Source organism: Hyperolius riggenbachi, chromosome 11 (genome assembly GCF_040937935.1).
Source record: "Hyperolius riggenbachi isolate aHypRig1 chromosome 11, aHypRig1.pri, whole genome shotgun sequence".
Classification (NCBI taxonomy): Eukaryota; Metazoa; Chordata; class Amphibia; order Anura; family Hyperoliidae; genus Hyperolius; species Hyperolius riggenbachi.
In genome coordinates this window covers 28,963,412-28,987,202 of record NC_090656.1, presented here as the reverse complement: position 1 = coordinate 28,987,202, position 23,791 = coordinate 28,963,412, and the positions used below count along the sequence as shown (strand labels likewise).

The 23,791-nt window shown below is 44.7% G+C and overlaps 1 protein-coding gene across 2 annotated transcripts in view; it reads right to left on the bottom strand.

Moving 5' to 3' along the window:
- Positions 1 to 432: 432 nt before the first annotated feature.
- LOC137539267 (mitochondrial inner membrane m-AAA protease component AFG3L1-like) overlaps positions 433 to 23,791 on the bottom strand; it is a 44,286-nt gene continuing 20,927 nt past the window's right edge. For both annotated transcript variants that reach the window (XM_068261823.1, XM_068261824.1), the window contains exons 10-16: positions 17,157 to 17,264; positions 15,539 to 15,664; positions 15,345 to 15,455; positions 14,467 to 14,582; positions 5,285 to 5,485; positions 4,642 to 4,836; positions 433 to 1,422 (exon numbers count right to left, since the gene is read on the bottom strand). In XM_068261823.1, the coding sequence (XP_068117924.1) occupies positions 1,219 to 1,422; positions 4,642 to 4,836; positions 5,285 to 5,485; positions 14,467 to 14,582; positions 15,345 to 15,455; positions 15,539 to 15,664; positions 17,157 to 17,264 (1,061 nt within the window). In that variant the 3' untranslated portion in view covers positions 433 to 1,218. The remainder of the gene's footprint in view (positions 1,423 to 4,641; positions 4,837 to 5,284; positions 5,486 to 14,466; positions 14,583 to 15,344; positions 15,456 to 15,538; positions 15,665 to 17,156; positions 17,265 to 23,791) is intronic.

Sequence of the window (23,791 nt, the reverse complement as noted above, 5' to 3'; positions counted from 1 at the left end):
TCCCTGATTTACATTCTGACATTTACCACATGGTGACATCTTTACTGCTGGCAGGTGTTGGCAGTGGAAAGAGATGCTGCTTGCTTTTTTGGCAGTTGGAAACAGATATTTCCCACAATGCAAAAAGGTTCACAGACAGGAAACTGCCAGGACCATGGTCCTCACAGTTTCCTGTGGGAGGGGTTTCACCACAATATCAGCCGTACAGCGCCCCCTGATGAAATTTGTGAAAAGGAAAAGATTTCTCATGTAAAAGGGGGTATCAGCTACCGATTGGGATGAAGTTCAATTCTTGGTCACGGTTTCTCTTTAATGACTACAAGAGGCACTTAGGTGAGCGGTGTCCTTCTACTTGCTCATGTGAGCCTGGACTGTAGCGGTGAAATAGTCTTTCTGGTCATCAGTAAACGCGCCCAATAACAACAAAGGATGGACAAGTAACAAAACTTTTATTAAGCACTATCTACCAGAAACAGCACTTTCTTCTTATTAAGACCAGTGATTCTAATCGAGCACATTTGTGACGTAACACCCAGCTAGAAGTGCAGAAAATGTCTTTTAAAAAAAGCCTGGGTGTGAATATTTACATATATATGGCGCAAATAATAATAAATATGTTCGTATTCGCCTGACATGGTCTCCTGAGGTCACATGAGTGCATTCCGATCATGTGATTCTACAGACGTGTCACATGATCCGAGGGGTTGGGAACCCACCATACAGACCATCACCCAACCACCATTGAATTCTTTCATTGTGCTGAACTTCATGACAAGGAAAACAGTCAAAGAACTGCCTGTAGAGCACAAAGCAACTAGCCAGCTTCATCCATTCATTTTTAAAACACTAACAAAAGCCAGAATCTGGATTCTGGTTGGATGCCACAGAATGGGCAGCTCTGTAATGCAGATAAAAGTTTCTAGAGGGCAGTTTCATCAATAGCAATTCATCAGCAGCTTAGAACATGGATGAGAGGAGCAGCAGGCCATCCATATTAGATGCCACACAAGGCCAAACGTCTGTTTCCACCGTGGATCTGGTCGGGAAGTTCTGTGAGGTCCCATTTTCCTGGCTGTGTCTCAGGCACTGCTGGTAAGGTTCAACATAAAGAAAACGGAGAGAGATTTGGCCCATGATTTTCTAGATGGTTGTCCTCCCTGAGTATGTCCCTGTCAGATGTGCAGGTTATTCAGAGGTCCATATGACAAAAGTGTCCTCCTATGGCTTCTTGTCTTGCTGCTGTTCTGCTTTTTCCTGGTTCCAGTCCTTCAGACCCTCCGGCAATGACGTGTCTTCTTCAAAGCTGCCCGTTCCTTCCACAAACTCCTCATAGGAGGACTTTTCAGCGAATGGTCTGGGGCCCAACAGCTCCACCATGTCTGCTTTTTCCAACACTTCCTTCTCCAATAAGTGTTTCCCCACCTGTTTGTGAGGAAGACAACAATTACTTGTAGAAACCCAACAACATATGGAGGGCTTCCTCAACAAATTAAAGCACCCGTTCAATTGGTTAAAGGACATCCGAGGTGAAAATAAACGGATGAGAAAAACAATTGTATCTATCCTCATTCTCCTAAAAATGACCTTTTTTAGATATCCCACAGTTTTAGTTTATATTTAAATCTAGTTTTTAAGTTTTTACTGTTTTATTATCTCTGCTCAATGACACCTTCAATGAAGTATACCAGAGCTCAAATCTGTGAATTATTGACCATTTTTTATCTCTTTCCTGCTCTCAGAAGCCATTTACTGACAGGAAAGTGTTTTATGGCTGTAATTACTTATCAGTGAGAAACTGTCACTTGCATACCTGATGTTTAACTTTGTCAGGCAGAGAAAGAAAAAAAAGGAACATCGCCTAGTTATTAGTGTGCTTGGCACTGTACATACATATGTCTTTCTCATGTCACATGTCACCTCGGTTGTCCTTTAAGACAACAACCATATGCAGATCAGGTGTTTGAAGTGTGGCTAAATTTGCAGCATGCTTGTTTCAGGTGTGTGATTCAGACACTACTGATGGGCAGAAAGATCAGCAGGGCTGTCAGGCATGTCTATGTATGCATCATGTAGTGTATGTAACATAGTCTAGGGCCAATTTTAGGGGGAAGCAAATTAACTTATCTGTTTGTTTTTGGGATGTGGGAGGAAACTGGAGTGCCCGAAGGAAACCCACACAGACACGGGGAGAACAAACAAACTCCTTGCAGATGTTGACCTGGCTCACATTTGAACCCGGGGACCCAGCGCTGGAAGGCGAGAGTGCGAACCACTACACCACCGTGCTGCCCTAGCTAAAGGGCTTGAACAAGCATGCAGCAGATCAGATGTTTCTGACATTATTGTCAGATCTGACAAGATTAGCTGCATGCTTCTTTCTGGTGTGATTCAGACACTACTACAGCTAAATAGATCATCAGGGCTGCCAGGCAACTGGTATTATTAAAATGGAAATTAAATACGGCAGCCTCCATATAAACGCTTACCTCAGGTTCACATAAAGGCAATTAATTCACGGCCTCTCAGCTTCTCCCATCCACCGGCCGGGCAGTTGCTCGACACAGGTGGTGGACAAATGGCCCCCCACATAGTTGCATCTGAGCATGGCTGTCTCGGTGCTCAGACACGACAGAAGACGTTACGCTGCCATTCGGCTACCTGTAATTGCAGCCCAATGGCGCTTGTGGCCAGCAGCCGGGGGCTGAACTGCTTGATAAACTAGCGGTTTAGCCGTCCGTAAAAAAAGAGGCCTAATGCTGCCTGCTATCCACAAACCCCCGACCTCAGACTGCCACCTTGTCTAATTCTGCTATCCAACAGCTCTGACCTTGGATTATTTTGGATTAATATAGCGCCAGCATCTTCCCTAGCAATGACCTCGTCAAAGCCGCATGCTATGCACCAGCCCTGACCTCAGCTTATTACCAGACCTCCACTTATTAACCTTGTCAAAGCCCACTGTCCACTCCTGACCCCAGCCTGCTACCTTGTTAAGCCTGTGTGTGTGTGTGTGTGTGTGTGTGTGTGTGTGTGTGTGTGTGTGTGTGTGTGTGTGTGTGTGTGTGTGTGTGTGTGTGTGTGTGTGGCCACAAAACCTAGTTTAGTAACGGCCTGGTGTGCGCGTCCGCACCCTGCGCTTGCCTGCGACCTCAATGCGTCCATCAGCGCACACCCTGCGTCCATCAGCGCACACCCTGCGCCCGTCCCTACCACTGCCTGAAGCCTGTCCGCATGCTGTGCATGTATGCCACGTATGACAGACTCATGGACACAGGCCTCCTCCAATGTCACCCCCGAGAGCCACCAGGGGGTGTATTTGTGATGTCACACACACGAACCATGCATGGTGGTGATGGTGGATGAGGCCGGGGGAGGGAAGTGGCAGTGGGACAGGTTAGATTTTACACTGCATGGGCACCGGGTGGGATATTTACACTAGGGGGAAAACCAGGCAGGCGGCGTCTGTCACATTAGTCGTGATATTAACCATTTACCGCCATCCTAACGTATTAAAACGTCATGCTTACCGCTATTAACAGCAACATGACGTTTTAATACGTCGCGCATTCCCGCCGCTGCTACCGCCGTGTGTCCGCCGCTACCGCCGCCATTACCGTCGGGATCCCGTGCTGGGCGATTGGGGAAGAGGACTGAACAGTCCTCTACCCAATCGCAGTGCCTGGAGTGAATGGACGTGACCGCGAACAGCGGCTACGTCCATTCACATAAACAGGAAATGTAACAGTTTAATAAAGTGTGTAAAAAAAAAAAAAAAAAAAAGTGAACACGTCCTATGAGTGTTCACCAGCGCCATCTTGTGGCCAAAAAGTATATTACACTTACAAAATACATACATTTTCAAGTATATACACATCATTAATAAAATTACACTTCCAACCCTCCCCCCCAAAAAAAAACTTGTAAAAAAAAAAAATCAGCTTAAAAAAAATAAATAAATAGTTGCCTTAGGGACTCAGCTTTTTTTATTCTATATTTTATGGGGGAAAATTAATTTTAATTTATTACATAGGGGCTTGTAATTATGGCCAGAACAAACAGAAAAATAACCACTTATATTTCAAAATAATATACTGTCGCCATACATTGTGGTAGGGACATAATCTAAACGGTTTAATTATCGGGACCACTGGGCAAATAAAACGTGTTTGTTTTATCCACAGGAGAATGTTTAATTTTAAAACTATAAAGGCTGAACACTGAGAAATAATGATTTTTTTTCTTTTTTTTTCTGTTTTTCTCATTAAAATGCATTTAGAATAAAAAAATTCTTAGCAAAATGTACTATCCACAGAAAGCCTAATTGGTGGCGAAAAAAACGAGGTATAGATCATTTTCTTGTGATAAGTAGTAATAAAGTTATTAGGGAATAAAAGGGAGGAGCGCTGACAACTGAAAATTGCTCTGGTCCGTTAGGATAAAAACCCTTGGGGGTGAACTGGTTAAGTGCCGTTTCCACCGTGCACATGATTGAGATCCTTCTCAACTTTAATTGTACCAGCTGGTTGATCGGGCCGCAAAATCGATAGATTAATTGGCACCTTAACAGAACATCCTGATCCTGCTTCCAGCTGGGGGTGGGAATTACCCATAAGCTCATATAACGGCAGTAGCGGGACAAACCTTCTCCACCTGATCCTTGCAGCGAGTCAGCAGCTCCAGCGTCCTCTCATAGGCAGCATTGATGAGATCTCTGGCCTCCTGGTCAATCACCTCTGCGGTGGCCTCGCTATATGGCTTATCCGCAAGAATCTCTCCCCGAGGAGCCAAATCGAAAGACACCTGTCCTAGCTTCTTACTCATTCCGAAGGTGACAATCTGCAGGAGGAATGGGACAGTCATGCATGGTGGTGGCGATACAGCTCGCTCTATGTCTGCAGTATAAGCTGGGGAAACCCTTATATCTACCGTGGCACCACTGGCAGAGCCTTATGCACAGTACAGTCATACCTCCTCCAGTGCACCTCCCCCTCAGTCATGCAGGGTGGTGGCCATACGACTCACTCCATGTCTGCAGTATCAGCTGGGAAGTACACATATCTACTAGGGATGATCAGTCAGATGCAAAAGCTTCCGATATCATGCTCATTTTTATGCAAATATATGCAGTTTGAAAACCCACGTTTAAAAACTGATTGGTCCATTTTCAAACTCGGAAGGATTTGCATATGTTTGATTCTCCCTACTATCTACCATGGCACCACTGGCAGAGCCCCCTCCTCATGCCCAGCACAACCACACCTCCCCCAGGGCCCCTCCCCCTCACCTGAGAGTAAGCGGTGTGCGTCACTTTCCTCAGGTCGTCCTGCGCTCCCGTCGTGATGCGCCCAAAGAAGATCTGCTCGGCCACCCGGCCTCCCAGCATCATGCACATGCGGTCAAATAACTGCTCCTTGGTATATAAATACTGCTCTTTGGGGAGGTACTGAGCGTAGCCCAAGCCCTTCCCCCGAGGAATGATGGATACCTAGAGACAGAGAACAATCATACGGATATTATTATTATTATTATTATTTAGTATTTATATAGCGACGACATCTTATGCAGCGCTGTACAGAGTATATATTGTCTTGTCACTAACTGTCCCTCGGAGGAGCTCACAATCTAATCCCTATCATTGTCATGTGTCTATGTATGTATCATGTAGAGTATGTATTGTAGTCTAGGGCCAATTTAGGGGGGAGCCAATGAACTTATCTGTATGTTTTTGGGATGTGGGAGGAAACCTGAGTGCCCGGAGGAAACCCACGCAGACACGGTGAGAACATACAAACTCCTTGCAGATGTTGACCTGGCTGGTATTCGAACCGGGGACCCAGCGCTGCAAGGCGAGAGCGCTAACCACTACACCACTGTGCTGCCCATATACATTTTTTGATCAGACAGAGGCTCATTATCAGAGAGCATGGCTGCTATGCTATTGTCGTACTGCTGCTGCTATAGATCACAGAAAGATACCGGCATGTAAGGGCTCGGACACACTTCCAACGCATGTCGCTCATCGGAGATCAGGACCCGATCCCCTTGGTTGACATTGCTGGGCCGGGCTGCACACATGCCTGGTAGATATGTAGCTGACGACGCGCTGTGTTGCTATGCGGTGGAGTGATGGAGGCACGACAAGCAGCGTATGCGTGAAGTTGCTGGGGTTGAGCAGATCCATCCGGCGGATCACTCGCTGATTTGGTGTCGGGGGTGCCTTAAATCGTAATTGGCCACCACAGCTGACTTAAGGCAGGCGTGTGTACGAGACTTAAAGAGACACTGAAGCGAAAAAAAATATATGATATAATGAATTGGTTGTGTACTATGAATAATTACTAGAAGATTAGCAGCAAAGAAAATATTCTCATACTTTTATTTTCAGGTATATAGTGTTTTTTCTAACATTGCATCATTCTATAATATGTGCAGATTACACAACACTTTGCATTCAAAATGATTCTTTCAGAGCAGTCTGTGAAGTAATGACCTCTCCTCTAGCAGAGGAAAAGTAAATAGTCCAGGAACAGTTGAGATAATAAAAGTCAGATAACAGCCCTCTCCACCACTAACTTAGTCGGAGAGCTTAATAGCTTTTTTGCATAGAGATAACAACTGGAGTTTCTCAACTCTTCCTGTACTGGAAACAATTAGACTGATGTATCTGATCTCAATGTTTTTTTTCCTTAGCTGTACTACACATACAAATCATAATATAATTTTTTTTCGCTTCAGTGTCTCTTTAACCACTTGCCGACCGCCTACTTCATATTGGCGGCGGCAAAGTGGCAGCCCCAGGACCACGTAACGCAGATTGGCGTCAGGTCCTGGGGCACTCTCTGGCCGGGGATCGCGCGCTGGGATGCGCGCGCATCCGCCGGCAATAGGCTCCGCCCACCCGCGACGTCAACCCGCCGGCCAATCGGAAGCGCCGGCGGGTTGTTAACCCGACGATCGCCGGATAGGAAGCGTATAATACGCTTTGTAATGTTTACAAAGTGTATTATACAGGCTGCCTCCTGCCCTGGTGGTCCCAGTGTCCGAGGGACCACCAGGGCAGGCTGCAGCCACCCTAGTCTGCACCCAAACACACTGATCTGCCCCCCCCCCTGCCCCCTGATCGCCCACAGTACCCCTCAGACTACCCCCCTGCCCACCCCCTAGACCACCGTTTGCACACAATCACCCCCCTAATCACCCATCAATCACTCCCTGTCACTATCTGTCAACGCTATTTTTTTTTTTTAGTCCCTAAACTGCCCCCTGCTCCCTCCTGATCACCCCCCCACCCCTCAGATTCTCCCCAGACCCCCCCAGACCCTCCCCCCCCCCTGTGTACTGTATGCATCTATCCCCCCTGATCACCTGTCAATCACCTGTCAATCACCCGTCAATCACCCCCTGTCACTGCCACCCATCAATCAGCCCCTAACCTGCCCCTTGCGGGCAATCTGATCACCCACCCACACCAATAGATCGCCCGCAGATCCGACATCAGATCACCTCCCAAATCCATTGTTTACATCTATTCTCTCCTCTAAACACCCACTAATTACCCATCAATCACCCCCTATCACCACCTGTCACTTTTACCCATCAGATTAGACCCTTGCGGGCACCCAATCACCCGCCCACACGCTCAGATTGCCCTCAAACCCCCCCTTATCGATTCGCCAGTGCATTATTTACATCCGTTCTTCCCTGTAATAACCCACTGATCACCTGTCAATCACCCCCTGTCACTGCCACCCATCAATCACCCCCTGTCACTGCCACCCATCAATCAGCCCCTAACCTGCCCCTTGCGGGCAATCTGATCACCCACCCACACCAATAGATCGCCCGCAGATCCGACATCAGATCACCTCCCAAATCCATTGTTTACATCTATTCTCTCCTCTAAACACCCACTAATTACCCATCAATCACCCATCAATCACCCCCTATCACCACCTGTCACTGTTACCCATCAGATTAGACCCTTGCGGGCACCCAATCACCCGCCCACACGCTCAGATTGCCCTCAGACCCCCGCCTTATCAATTCGCCAGTGCAATATTTACATCTGTTATTCCCTGTAATAACCCACTGATCACCTGTCAATCACCCCCTGTCACTGCCACCCATCAATCACTCCCTGTCACTGCCACCCATCAATCAGCCCCTAACCTGCCCCTTGCGGGCAATCTGATCACCCACCCACACCAATAGATCGCCCGCAGATCCGACATCAGATCACCTCCCAAGCGCAGTGTTTACATCTATTCTCTCCTCTAAACACCCACTAATTACCCATCAATCACCCATCAATCACCCCCTATCACCACCTGTCACTGTTACCCATCAGATTAGACCATTGCGGGCACCCAATCACCCGCCCACACGCTCAGATTGCCCTCAGACCCCCGCCTTATCAATTCGCCAGTGCAATATTTACATCTGTTATTCCCTGTAATAACCCACTGATCACCTGTCAATCACCCATCAATCACCCCCTGTCACTGCCACCCATCAATCACCCCCTGTCACTGCCACCCATCAATCAGCCCCTAACCTGCCCCTTGCGGGCAATCTGATCACCCACCCACACCAATAGATCGCCCGCAGATCCGACATCAGATCACCTCCCAAGTGCAGTGTTTACATCTCTTCTCTCCTCTAAACACCCACTAATTACCCATCAATCACCCCCTATCACCACCTGTCACTGTTACCCATCAGATTAGACCCTAATCTGCCCCTTGCAGGCACCCAATCACCCGCCCACACCTCAGAACGCCCTCAGACCCCAGCCCTGATCACCTCGCTAGTGCATTGCTTGCATCTATTTCCCCCCTCTAATCACACCTTGAGACACCCATAAATCACCTCCTGTCACCCCCTAGCACACCTACCCATCAGATCAGGCCCTAATTTGCCCCGTGTGGGCTCCTGATCACTCGGCCAAACCCTCAGATCCCCCTCAGACCCCCTTCCGATCACCTCCCCAGTGCATTGATTGCATCTATTTTCCCCTCTAACCGCCCCCTGAGACACCCATCAATTACCTCCTGTCACCCCCCTAGCACTCCTATCCATCAGATCAGGCCCAATACATCCTGTCATCTAAGAGGCGACCCTGCTTATGACCGTTTCCACAAAATTTGCCCCCTCATAGACCACCTGTCATCAAAATTTGCAGATGCTTATACCCCTGAACAGTCATTTTGAGAAATTTGGTTTCCAGACTACTCACAGTTTTGGGCCCGTAAAATGCCAGGGCAGTATAGGAACCCCACAAGTGACCCCATTTTAGAAAGAAGACACCCCAAGGTATTCTGTTAGGTGTATGATGAGTTCATAGAAGATTTTATTTTTTGTCAAAAGTTAGCGGAAATTGGATTTTTATTGTTTTTTTCACAAAGTGTCATTTTTCACTAACTTGTGACAAAAAATAAAATCTTCTATGAACTCACCATACCCCTAACGGAATACCTTGGGGTGTCTTCTTTCTAAAATGGGGTCACTTGTGGGGTTCCTATACTGCCCTGGCATTTTAGGGGCCCTAAACCGTGGGGAGTAGTCTAGAAAACAAATGCCTCAAAATGACCTGTGAATAGGACGTTGGGCCCCTTAGCGCACCTAGGCTGCAAAAAAGTGTCACACATGTAGTATCGCCATACTCAGGAGAACTAGTATAATGTGTTTTGTGGTGTATTTTTACACATACCCATGCTGGGTGGGAGAAATCTCTCTGTAAATGGACAATTGTGTGTAAAAAAAAATAAAAAATGTGTCATTTACAGAGATATTTCTCCCACCCAGCATGGTTATATGTAAAAATACACCACAAAACACATTATACTACTTCTTCTGAGTACGGCGATACCACATGTGTGACACTTTTTTGCAGCCTAACTGTGCTAAGGGGCCCAAAGACCAATGAGTACCTTTAGGATTTCACAGGTCATTTTGAGACATTTGGGTTCAAGACTACTCCTCACGGTTTAGGGCCCCTAAAATGCCAGGGCAGTATTGGAACCCCACAAATGACCCCATTCTAGAAAGATGACACCCCAAGGTATTCTGTTAGGTGTATGATGAGTTCATAGAAGATTTTATTTTTTGTCAAAAGTTAGCGGAAATTGGATTTTTATAGTTTTTTTCACAAAGTGTCATTTTTCACTAACTTGTGACAAAAAATAAAATCTTCTATGAACTCACCATACCCCTAACGGAATACCTTGGGGTGTCTTCTTTCTAAAATGGGGTCACTTGTGGGGTTCCTATACTGCCCTGGCATTTTAGGGGCCCTAAACCGTGAGGAGTAGTCTAGAATCCAAATGCCTCAAAATGACCTGTGAATAGGACGTTAGGCCCCTTAGCGCACCTAGGTTGCAAAAAAGTGTCACACATGTGGTATCGCCGTACTCAGAAGAAGTAGTATAATGTGTTTTGGGGTGTATTTTTATACATACCCATGCTGGGTGGGAGAAATCTCTCTGTAAATGGACAATTGTGTGTAAAAAAAAATCAAATAATTGTCATTTACAGAGATATTTCTCCCACCTAGCATCTGTATGTGTAAAAATACACCCCAAAACACATTATACTACTTCTCCTGAGTACGGCGGTACCACATGTGTGGCACTTTTTTGCACCCTAAGTGCGCTAAGGGGCCCAAAGTCCAATGAGTACCTTTAGGATTTCACAGGTCATTTTGCGACATTTGGTTTCAAGACTACTCCTCACGGTTTAGGGCCCCTAAAATGCCAGGGCAGTATAGGAACCCCACAAATGACCCCATTTTAGAAAGAAGACACCCCAAGGTATTCCGTTAGGAGTATGGTGAGTTCATAGAAGATTTTATTTTTGTCACAAGTTAGCGGAAAATGACACTTTGTGAAAAAAAACAATTAAAATCAATTTCCGCTAACTTGTGACAAAAAAAAAAAATCTTCTATGAACTCACCATACTCCTAATGGAATACCTTGGGGTGTCTTCTTTCTAAAATGGGGTAATTTGTGGGATTCCTATACTGTCCTGGCATTTTAGGGGCCCTAAACCGTAAGAAGCAGTCTTGAAACGAAATTTCTCAAAATGACCTGTGAAATCCTAAAGGTACTCATTGGACTTTGGGCCCCTTAGCGCAGTTAGGGTGCAAAAAAGTGCCACACATGTGGTATCGCCGTACTCAGGAGAAGTAGTATAATGTGTTTTGGGGTGTATTTTTCCACATACCCATGCTGAGTGGGAGAAATATCTCTATAAATTGACAATTGTGTGTAAAAAAAATAAAAAAATTGTCATTTACGGAGATATTTCTCCCACCCAGCATGGGTATGTGTAAAAAGACACCCCAAAACACATTATACTACTTCTCCTGAGTACGGCAATACCACATGTGTGGCACTTTTTTGCAGCCTAACTGCGCTAAGGGGCCCAAAGTCCAATGAGCATCTTTAGGCTTTACAGGGGTGCTTACAATTAGGCACCCCCCAAAATGCCAGGACAGTGAACACACCCCACAAATGACCCCATTTTGGAAAGTAGACACTTCAAGGTATTCAGAGAGGAGCATAGTGAGTCCGTGGCAGATTTCATTTTTTTTTGTCGCAAGTTAGAAGAAATGGAAACTTTTTTTTTTTTTTTTTCCTGTCACAAAGTGTCATTTTCCGCTAACTTGTGACAAAAAATAAAATCTTCAATGAACTCACCATGCCTCTCACTAAATACTTTGGGATGTCTTCTTTCCAAAATGGGGTCATTTGGGGGGTATTTGTACTATCCTGGAATTTTAGCCCCTCATGAAACCTGACAGGTGCGCAGAAAAGTCAGAGATGCTTGAAAATGGGAAAATTCACTTTTTGCACCATAGTTTGTAAACGCTATAACTTTTACCCAATCCAATAAATATACACTGAATGGTTTTTTTTTTATCAAAGACATGTAGCAGAATAACTTTTGCGCTCAAATGTATAGGAAATTTTACTTTATTTGAAAAATGTCAGCACAGAAAGTTAAAAAAGTCATTTTTTTGACAAAATTCATGTCTTTTTTGATGAATATAATAAAAAGTAAAACTCGCAGCAGCAATCAAATAGCACCAAAAGAAAGCTGTATTAGTGACAAGAAAAGGAGGTAAAATTCATTTAGGTGGTAGGTTGTATGACTGAGCAATAAACCGTGAAAGCTGCAGTGGTCCGAATGGAAAAAAAGGCTCTGGTCCTTAAGGGGTTTTATGACTGCAGTCCTTAAGTGGTTAAAGGACAACTGAAGCCAGAGGGATATTGAGGCTGCCATATTTATTTCCTTTTAAGCAATGCCAGTCTCCTGGCTGACCTGCTGATCCACTGCCTTGAATACTGTTAGCCATAGCCCCTGAACAAGCATGCAGCAGAACAGATGTTCCTGACATTATTGTTAGATCTGACAAGATTAGCTCCATGCTTGTTTCAGATGTGATTCAGACACTACTGCAGCCCCATAGATCATCAAGGCTGCCAGGCAACTGGTATTGTATAACAGGAAATTATTATTAATATTTAGTATTTATATACCGCCGACATCTTACGCAGCGCAGTACTGAGTATAAATCGTCTTGTCACTAACTGTTCCTCAGAGGAGCTCACAATCTAATCCCTACCATAGTCATATGTCTATGCATGTATGTATGTATGTATGTATGTATCTATCGTGTAGTGTATATATCTAAGTCTAGGGCCAATTTTTTTTAGGGGGAAGCTAACCAACTTATCTGTATGTTTTTGGGATGTGGGAGGAAACCGGAGTGCATGGAGGAAACCCACACAGACACGGGGAGAACATACAATCTCCTTGCAAATGTTGACTTGGCTGGGATTGGAACCGGGGACCCAGCGCTGCAAGACGAGAGCGCTAACCACTGGAAATAAATATAGCAGCCTCCATATCCCTCTCATGTCAGTGGTCCTTTAAGAGGATCTATAGACAAAGCAGTAAGTTCAGTCCTGACTAATTCAAACAGCCCAGAGCTGAAAAGTATCAGTCATTGCTATAGATGATAAATGCTAATTGTTCTGGCTTGCATAAAAATTTAATGCAGATGATATGCCACTGGGAAATGGACCAATCAAAACGAAAAGTGTATTTCCAAGCTTCCTGCATTTTGCATGCAGACCAAAGTTATGTGCGCCTCTAGAGCTTAGAGCTAAACTGTAATAATAATCACTACAATGCTGCCACCTAGTGTTCACCGTAAAGGACTGAAACTGTGGCTGTGTTTCAATTGTGCCAAATAGGGATGCTCAATGCAATGCAAATAATTTCTCGCTGCATTCAAATTTCATGTAAATATTATGTAGCTTGACTTTGGACCAATAAAAATGTACAGGGAGTTATTCTGGTCCAATTACAAACTGAATAGAATTTACTTTGAAGTTTGAATGCTAGGCCTCATCGACAGCAACGGCGAGCACACTTACTGCAGTGAGATTGAGAGAATCTGGGATGACAAGCTTGTTCTCAACGCAGCAAAAATGGTTGAGCTGATTGCGGATTTTAAGAAACACTCCTCCACACACTCCCCAGTTCTCATCGGCGAGACCGAAATGTGCAGGGTGTTTGACCAATAATTTAAGATGAAAACTGAACACTACCAGAATTCAGAAAAAAAGCCCAGCAGAAGGTATTCTTTCTGCACAAACTGAATAAATTTGGTATGCCACATGAGCTGCTGACCAGCTTTACTCCCCTACCATAGAGGGACAAGTACTTGTATATACTCTAGTATAAGCCAACCCGAGTATAAGACTACCCCACAACTTTTACCTTAAAGTGAACCTCCAGACTAAAAATTGACTCCGCAGCACTGAAAAGGCCTGGTGAGAACTTTGTTTCTCTTATACAAGCCTCATTTTTAGCTGCACAGAAGAAAACTGCCCGGGCATTTTTTCCCTGATGCTGTGCAAAGCATGATGGGATTTCTGATGATGTTGTTCTTGTTCTGCTTTTTTGGTGCAATATTTTTTTTTCTTTACATTTTGAATTTGGCATTTGCAGCCTAGCGTGTGCAGCTGGGAGGGGTGATCAGGACACAGGACAGTTGGAACTGTGTCTCCTGCTCCTTGTCACCTCCTTTCAACCAAAAAGATGGCTGCCCCCATGACAAAGATGGCAGGCCCCATGAATCACAAACATTTGCCTGTTCTTTTAAAACAGGGTGGGTAAGAGATTATATTACCTTTCTATTCTAATTAACATAACTAATGTAACTTAATGACAGTATGTTTGTTTAGGCTGAAGTTCCCCTTTAAAAAAAAAAACTGGGAAAAATGTTTGACCCGAATATAAGCTGGGGGTGGTATGCCACCTCCTATTTTATTGTACTTTTAACAAAGTTTTATTCCTCCTAGGCGCCTCCTCCTGGGCGCCCAAGGTGCGGGGTTGGAGACAGTGGGCCTTGGACGGTAAAATGTCCGAATTCGGCCCAGGGTGTGTCTACTTACTTTGAGTAAAGGATCTGCATGTTCTAAGAACCAGCCAACCACAGCATGGCCGGCTTCGTGATAGGCCACAGTGCGTTTCTCCTCTGGCTGCAGAACCTGGGTCTTCTTCTCCAGCCCTGAGAACAGAGGAAATGTGAGGGCGTTTACCAGGATCTAAAGATGCTATGAATACAAATTTATGCAGCATGAATATGGACCAATCGAAAACCATCGTGGCGGGATGTGGTCCATTTAGACATGAGGACAAAGGGTATAGATAGGCATGGTTGAGGAGGTTAGCTCATGCAATACACATTTAATGTTTTTTGTCATTGATTGAGTCACAATCTGACATGTAGGAGTTCAGCAGATAATTGTGGTAATGATCCAAAGCACAGGAACATGACCTGTCTACACTGCTCCTCATCTGTCCTCAGCTAGGCAAAGTTCGCACTGATTAAAATTTTCATGCAAATTACAAATGTGTGAAAACGTGTTCGCTGCAAATCTAATGCAACTCAAATGAGAATTGCACTTCTGCTATAATTTACAAAATAGTTTGTATGTTTTTGCATGTGCAAAAAACAAAAACCCTTACATCTTGCGGCATAAGTGTTATTTTTGGTGGTGAACAAAGGGTGGTAGGCAATAGGCAGGTTAGGCATCTACAGGGGGGTTAGGGTTAGACATTAGGTGGAGAGGAAGGTGATTCAGGAACTTATAGCGAAGGGTTGAACTGAGAATGGGTGCTGGGTAGTGCATAGTAAAATATTGGCAATTTGAATTACCAATATTTTACTATTAGTGGCACCACCAGTTTATACTCGGGTGAGTACAGTACACAAGTGTATGGTCACACTACATTGCTCTCTCTCCTTACACTGCTGACATTTCCTCACCTCCAACAACACGCTCAATGGCTTGCTCGAAGTTCTTCTCCACCACGTACTCATTCAGGTATCTGGCTGCAATGAGAGCTGCCTCATTACATACATTGGCAATGTCGGCACCTGAAACACGGCAGACAGTCATGGATCAGACTGAGGGAACGAGAGACAAGCAGGAGAAGACACAGACCTTGTGGCAGCCTCACCTGTAAAGCCAGGCGTCAGAGCCGCCAGCTTCCTCGACAAGTCGTCCTTACTGAGACTCTCACGCAGCTTCAAGGGACGCAGGTGGACCTTAAAGATGGAAGCTCTGCCTTTTATGTCAGGAGGTCCTGGGGGGTGAAGAACCAAGTTACAATCCGAGAGATTCATTAGAGAAGATTATATTTACAGATGGTTATCAGCAGTGAAACTTAGATGGGGCCGTCCCTAATGTTCACACCTCTTCCCTTGCCTCCTCTGAGTGCCCTTCACAGCCTGGAGGTCCATTTCACAAGAGTCATAAAACAGGTGTGGCCATCACGATCTTCCCACCCATAACAAGTGTAGCCACAAAAACACCTGATCCGAAGTATAGTTCCAAGTATCAGAGAAAGGGAAAGTTAGTAGCTGGGGCCCCACAGCTCTGGGCTTCCCTGTGATCGCAGGAGCTGTTCCCCTCTAGTTACGCCCCTGGTAGAGGTCTTCAGACAAGTATCAGACAAGACCTCTATTAAGAGTCAAGTGGATCAGACAGAGAACAGGGACAGTTATATTAAACCCCAAGGGACCAGGAAAAATGGTTTACTATATCAGAAATGGTTAAAAATGTCCTGGCATGCCCTGGTACATTCTCTGCCACTAAGGACTAACTCTGTCCTCCCATTGGAGGTACAGTACAAGCACTGGCACATTTGGTAGACTACACAGTTAAATATACCTTATGGCTGCATAGCCAGGCTGGACAAATCACTGGTACAGTATCCAGGGCACCTTAAAAAGTGCAGCAGTCACTGAATAGAGGCAGCTACTCGCTTCCTGTGAGTGGCTCCGATACCTCCGTGGGCGGGACTTGCAGTACGTGTCCTGCAAAACTTTCTGCTCACACTTGAGCCAATCATGAAGCCTCTCTTCAAAATGCAGCCAATCATAAGCCACTCGCAACTGTAATGCAAGTGGTTCCAAAACCTCCGTGGGCAGGACTTAGCACTTGCCTCTCTACTCTCCTTAGTTTTGCAGTGAGTAGGCCCACTCTGATCTGCACTAAACTGTGCCCCGCACGCTACCAGGAGCATCATCGCTAACAAGGGAAGAGATACCCGAGAGTGCGTACAATCTCGTGGGAGGATTGTGACGATACCCTTGTCAGTAATTGCAAAGTGGAAGTGGTAACACTGCATCCTCTTTTGTTTACTTTGACATTATTCATCATTTTTCCCAGGCTGCTTATTTGTACAGTACTGTATAGTCAGCACTGCTGCCATTCTTCTTGTCTTACAAATGTTATCAGGCATCAACTCACTTGTAACCAGCCTGAAGAGAGCAGCAGACCATGGGTTTCACACTGACATAGGACGCATGCACCACCGACTGACATGTGACGCATGCTCCGCCGACTATATCAAGAGCATCACGTAGGGGCCAAAAAACATGTTTACTATAACAGAAGTTTTATTATATCCGGGTTTACTATACCAGGCGTTGCTCCCATAGACTTATAATGGAGATTGGCTGGGACCTGGAGAGGTAGTTTACTATACCCAAATGTTCACTATACCTGAGTTTATTATAACAAGATTACACTGTACACGTTTCCTAGTTTTTGGTCTTACAAAAGTCATTTACCGATGTAAATCTGGCGATCAAATCGTCCCGGCCTCATGAGAGCTGGATCCAGGGTGTCCGGGCGGTTTGTACCAGCCAAAATGACCACGTTGGTGTCAGAACTGAAACCTAAATCCACAAAAAAAAACATGAAGATAGAAAATACATAGTAAAATACTCTATATTTCAAACAAACACAGAAAAAGTACTTCATGGCCAAAAAATAAGAGGTTATCAAAATAAATAGAAAAACTCATATTTAAATTTTCTGTGAACAGACAAGTTCTCTGTGTATAGCGAAAAAAGTAACAATCTTAAAGTAAGAGACACCCCTCTTTATACCATACAAGAATCAAATTGAAAATAAGAAAAAGAGGGTTTAAAGAGAAACCGTAACCAAGGATTGAACTTCATCCCAATCAGTAGCTGATACCCCCTCTCCTATGAGAAATCTTTTCCTTTTTACAAACACATCATCAGGGGCCTCTGTATGGCTGATATTGTGGTGAAACCCCTCCCACAGTGTGATGTCAGGACCATGGTTCTGACATTACACTGTGGGAGCCTTGTTGCATTGTGGGAAATAACTGTTTCCCACTTCAAAAAAAGCAAGCAGCATCTCCTTCCACTGACAACACCTGCCAGCAGTAGAAATGTCACCATGTGATAAATGTCAGAATGTAAATCAGGGAGAGGAAAGATATTACAATGGGGCAAACACAGATTAAACCATTTAAACATAATTATTGTAAAAATGAAGCACTTTTTATTTTTTATTACATATTTTTCACTGGAGTTCCTCTTTAACCACTTCACCCCAAGGCCGTTTTCACCCAAACGGACAAGAGCGCTTTTCACCTTTCAGTGCTCAACCCTTTCAATTGCCATTAGCTTAATCACTACTAATCACAATGAAATGGTCTATATCTTGTTTTTTTTCACCACTAATTGGGCTTTTTGGGGTTGATAATTGTTTTCAGGAATAATTTTCTATGCATTTTAAAGGGAAATACAAGGAAAAAATTAAAAAAAAATACACTATTTCTCCAATTTCATCCCCTATAGTTTTCATATAAACAATGCTGCTGTGCATAAAACCCACACATTTTATCTGCCTATTTGTTCTGGTTATCACAAGATTGTAATTATGTCCCAAGTACAAAGTATGATGACAATATAGTATTTGGAAATAAAGGTGTATTTTTTTTTTGTTTTTTTTCACTATTTTCACGCGCACATGCAGGAGCACGCGTACAGCGGCAGCAGCACTGTCTGACTTATAAAAATGTCCTGGAGCCATTAAGAGGCTCTAGCAGGACGTTTTTATAAGTCAGCATGTCATTAAGTGGTTAGGATATGTATCAATCAGTAAAAAAAAAAAAAAAAGCCTTTTATTGTTACCAGTATCCATAAATAGCCAAATGTAACGCAGGACGGTAAAAATATGTCCTTAGGTCAATTACACAGCCTTCTACACAGCCGCTTCCTCAGAGGCAAAATTACAAAGGTTCACAGGCTGTGACAAGGAAGAGTAAAAACATAGAATATGGAGTCTCAAAATACCAGGGCTGTGGAGTCGGTACAAAAATAATCCGACTCCTTAGTTTATCGAAACCTCGACTGCTCCGACTCCGAATCCACAGCCCTGCAAAATACAGCCATATTCAGGATGTTTATAGCGCTTCTATCGTCCAGTCAATCAGGCAAAATATTTTGTGAAGTATAAAGAGTGGCAAGTACAGTACTGCCCATAATTATTCATACCCCTGGCAAATTTTGACTTAAAGTTCAACCAGCAAGTAATTTTTTTGGCGGGAAATGACATAGGGGTCTCCCAAAAGATAATAAGACGATGCACAAGAGGCATTAGTGTGGAAAAAAACATTTCTCAGCTTTTATTTACATTTGAGCAAAAAGTGTCCATTCTTGCCTTGCAGTGCTATGTGCCTGTGTTGGTATCCTCTGGGCACACTCTCATATTCCAAAAACATACAAATAAGTTGTATGTTTTTAAAGAGAGTCTGAAGCGAGAATAAATCTCGCTTCAGACCTCATAGATAGCAGGGACACGTGTGCCCCTGCTAAACCGCTGCTATCCCGTGGCTTAACGGGGGTCCCTGATCCCCCAAATCCCCTCGTTTCAGCGGGGGAGCGGGGGAGCGCTTCCTGGTTGGGGCAGGGCTAACCGCCGCAGCCCTGCCCCACGCGCGTCTGTCAGCGCGTATCTCCGCCTCTCCCCCGCCCCTCGCTTCAGAGTCTCTTTAAGTCCCCTTAAATTGCCCCCAGACTATGATGGACATAAGACTATGATGGGGATTAGATTGTGAGCCCCTCTGAGGGACAGTTAAGTGACATGAAAATGTACTTTGTACAGCGCTGTGGAAGATGTCGGCGCTATATAAATACCAAATAATAATAGTTGAAGCTCAGGTAAACGACCCTAGAATTCCAGTAAATCCATCAATAAAAGGCTAATATGGATATGCCTGCATATGTTAAGGATTATTATACAGTGTAGTTGCTTTCTTGGTTTTTAGGCCTAGGCTTGGTCTAGCACTATGTTCTGCATTCATTCAGCACATATTACACCTAAGTAATTATTAGTGATGAGCTCTACTTATTGTAAATTATTCATTTTTGTCGTTGGTCTAATTGTGCTTTATTTAGTTCTGTTAATTAGAATCTGCCCCGCAGAGCATTGAAGGTTACCGAAACCTATACTAGTCTCAGCTATGGTCCTGGGCTGCCCCCTACTGGCAGAGGAGGAGTACTGTGTGCTCGCATAACTACTGTACATCAATATAGAATCAAATCCACCAATTTCTGAACGGGCTTCCATTTGTGAGAACTGGAAGAGTCAGCGAACGGCAGCATCTCTTAAATATATTTTACAAGGAACATGTGTACTGAAACCCACAGGAAATGGTCACATCTATAGGAAGTGGGTAGCACCAAAAAGAGGGAGGAGCAGGTGCGGATTCTCTGATGAAGCCACAACACACTTAAAAGGACACCTGAAATAAGAGGGATATGGAGGATGCTATATTTATTTGTTTTTAAACAATGCACATTGCCTGGCAGTCCTGCTGTTCCTCTGCCTCTAAAACTTTTAGCTGTAGACCATGAACAAGCATGTGGATCAGATGTTTCTGACTGCAGTCTGACTGGTTTAGTCTCATGCTTGTTTCAGGCGTGTGATTCAGACACTACCGACCAGAAAGATCAGCAGGATTGCCAGACAACTAATGCTAATGCTGCTCAGTAACCCCCCAGAGGCGCTCACTTCTGCATTTAGACCCATTGAGTTATACTCCTGTTTGCCTGATGAAGCGGGACCACACCTGCGAAACGCGTTGCACTAAGTGGAGTTAAATAAAAACATTTTTGTATTGATATATTGTGACTCAATTGAGTTTTATATTTTCGAAGGGAGGTAAGTCCACCTGAACATCCCCGTCTTTTAAGACGGTTTTTAAACGGTTTTATTCTACTCTGGCGCCTCTGTACACCAAGCCTTAGCCAAGGTGAGGACGTCTCTTCCCTTTAACTCATTTGCAGCGTCAATAAGAGTTATCTTTAAAAAAAGTTAAAACATAGCAAAGCACTATGGCTGAGATGTATACAGTTCAAATGACCACAGAGTGCTCTGTCACCAGGGTTGGCAAACCCTCTCACAGTCAGTATGTTATTGTTAAGCGCACATCCATATGCTTAAAAGTTCTTATCCTCTTGTTTCAAGTGACTTTAAATTGTGACCCTCCATCATAGACACACGTAAGCATACAGGCTCACCAGATGTATTGGCCACTGCTAGATTGGCCAACCATGCACAGATCCAGGAAGCCTAGGAGCCTCAGGATCCTGGTGCCATCACAGGTAAACGTCACTGGACTGCCATTTCCTCCACAGAATATAGTACTTCTTTTTCCTATTTTAATTAAATGTATGCTGGTTCTCAGATATACAAAACTTTTTAATTCACTTAGTCCCTATTTGTCCCAATTTTTTACGCGGGGAGTAGGCTTAGAGAGTGACGTCATTGCGCAGTTTTCATTTAGTACACTACAGGGTTTAATACATAATTGGTTCTAGGGCGGAAGAATGGAACCGCCTTTAATTTTAAACCATCCCAGGTGTCCGCTGCCCCAATTTGGGAGGGACGCGTGGCTATGTAGTAATGTCCGCATAGCCTTCCCGGTATTGTAGTCCTTGTACATGCGTCTAATTTGACGCATGACCTATGCGTGTTGCGGATGACGTCCTTTTCTGGAAGCCTTCCCTTCTGCTCCAATCACAGAGCGAGTGGCTCAACCGGAAGAGGTGGAGGGTGTTCCGCATCATAAGCCGGATGTTGCTGCTCGTTCTTTTCAGGTGGAACGCAGCGTGACCAAGTGTCAGTTTGACACGAAACGGCTGTCGTTTGTTCCCAGTTACTACCCGCCACCCACCTCCACCACCATGGCTACAACTCTGGTGATTTTTTGCACAATGACTATGTGATGTGAAGTAATTTCCTGATGTTTTGGATGTATGCAGTCCACTGTCAAATACACTAGCAACGGACGGAAGGTGCACATGCTTTTTTCTTGTACAATTGGATTGGATATCTTTCTTCTACTATGACGGAGCACACGTCCCAGTGAATGACAGCAGGAACGCAGCGCCAGTGGTGAGAGTTGTTTATATTGCATTCTCACTCATATGCTATTAATGAGAGAGAGTGCCGCACTACTGTTTTTCTTGTGCACAAAATACAAAAAATTAGGCTGTGTTCCTTTTCTTTTTTTTTTCTGCCTGAAAGAGTTAATGAAAGTTAATAAAAGAGAGGCATGCAAGTGACAGTTTTGATCTAGTCAGACTATAGCGTAACCCTCAATAATAAAGAATTACAGCCAAAAAACTCTTTCCTGGCAAAGAACAGCTTCTGAGAGCAGGGGATAGATAAAAAAGGTCAATAGTTCACATATTTTAGCTCTGCGTCACAAAGTCGACCAATCATATCAGACAATACAACATTAAAGAGACTATACAGCCTAAAATTCACATTGTATGTATGTTGTATTGTATACATGTTCTAAAAAAAAAAGTTATGTTGCTGAGCCCTGTGTGCGCCGGCTTCCGTCGCTTAGCCTCGCTAAATAATAATAAATGTTTCTCTGTGAACTCTCTGATAAAGTGTCACTGCGCAGCACCATTTAATTTTGAGCTAACTCTCTAGTGTAAACAATTGTCTGTCATGGAGCAGCAGAGGCAGAAATAACCATCTATTGTCTAAAACACCAGCTCTTTAGGGAAGGTCATTTAACCTCCTTGGCGGTAACCCCGTGTGTGACACGGGGTAAGCCGCCGGAGGGTGCCGCTCAGGCCCTGCTGGGCCGATTTACATAATTTTTTTTTTGCTGGACGCAGCTAGCACCTTGCTAGCTGCGCCAGCACACTGATCGCCGCCGCCCTGCTCCCGATCGCCAAATCCGTTGCGGCGCGCGCCGCCCCCCCCCCCCAGACCCCGTGCGCTGCCTGGCCAATCAGTGCCAGGCAGCGCCGAGGGGTGGATCGGGACTCCCAATGACGTCACGACGTCGCTGACGTCATCCTGCCCCGTCGCCGTGGCGACGGGGGAAGCCCTCCAGGAAATCCCGTTCTTTGAACGGGATTTCCTGATCGTTCGCTACATGATTTAAAAAAAAAAAAAAAAAACTGCTGTGCTGCCTCCTGGCGGAATGTTTCATACCGCCAGGAGGGTTAAAAAAGCAAGATGGCAGCACCCATGAAATAGAGATAGCAGATTTTTCTGCAGCTCTTCTCAGTGAGCTGAAATGATGCCACGTAGCAGAAAATGAGGACATTGGCGTGTAGATCATGGCTGAGCTGGGATCAAGTAAAGGTAAGTTTAGTTCAGGCTTGCTTTAACTATCACTACACTAACTAAATCCAATTTATGTTCTGCTTTTCTCTGATTGGGTCAATCGCCTTTCAGCATCTGACCAGAGACTCGAGTGCAGAGATCTTCCCACAGAATGTGCAGCCAGCCTCCCATGATGGAGATGTCACAGGGAAGTCCCTCATGTGTCACAGCAGCTGCACATAACTGGGAGAATCTCACCACTGGAGTCCCCGGATGATGCAAGAAGCTGGCCTGTGATTTGTCTGGACCATACACAGCAAACTCGGCCCGCAAAATTCGCACCCAAGTGGTTTTCCCACTTTGCATTAGATTTGGCCCTCTCTAGACCACCAGGGATAGAATATTAAAGGTAGAAAACCGAGAGCCCAATATAGTGTAGCTTGTATTGGAGGAGTGCGAATGATAATGATGAAACGTAAGTATTGTACTCACAAACCAGGGTTACCTCCAAGGCAACCACTGAAAAGGCAGGTGGGGAGACCAAGCCTGTCCCCACTCAGGATTAAGACGTCGCTCTCTGTGGATAGAGGAAAAGAAGAGGGTGTACCACCCTTCCACCAAGGGTGGATTCTTGATGTGTAGAGCTGTACAGAGGCGCCAGTAGGATAAAAGTCACTAAAACCTTTAAAACGTTCGGGATGCAGTGGTGGACCAGCCAACCCAAAACAGACACAGGTACTGTCGATTCAAGTAATAAATAATTTATTTATATACTCCAAAGACAAGTTGCAACGCGTTTCGCAGGTAAAAT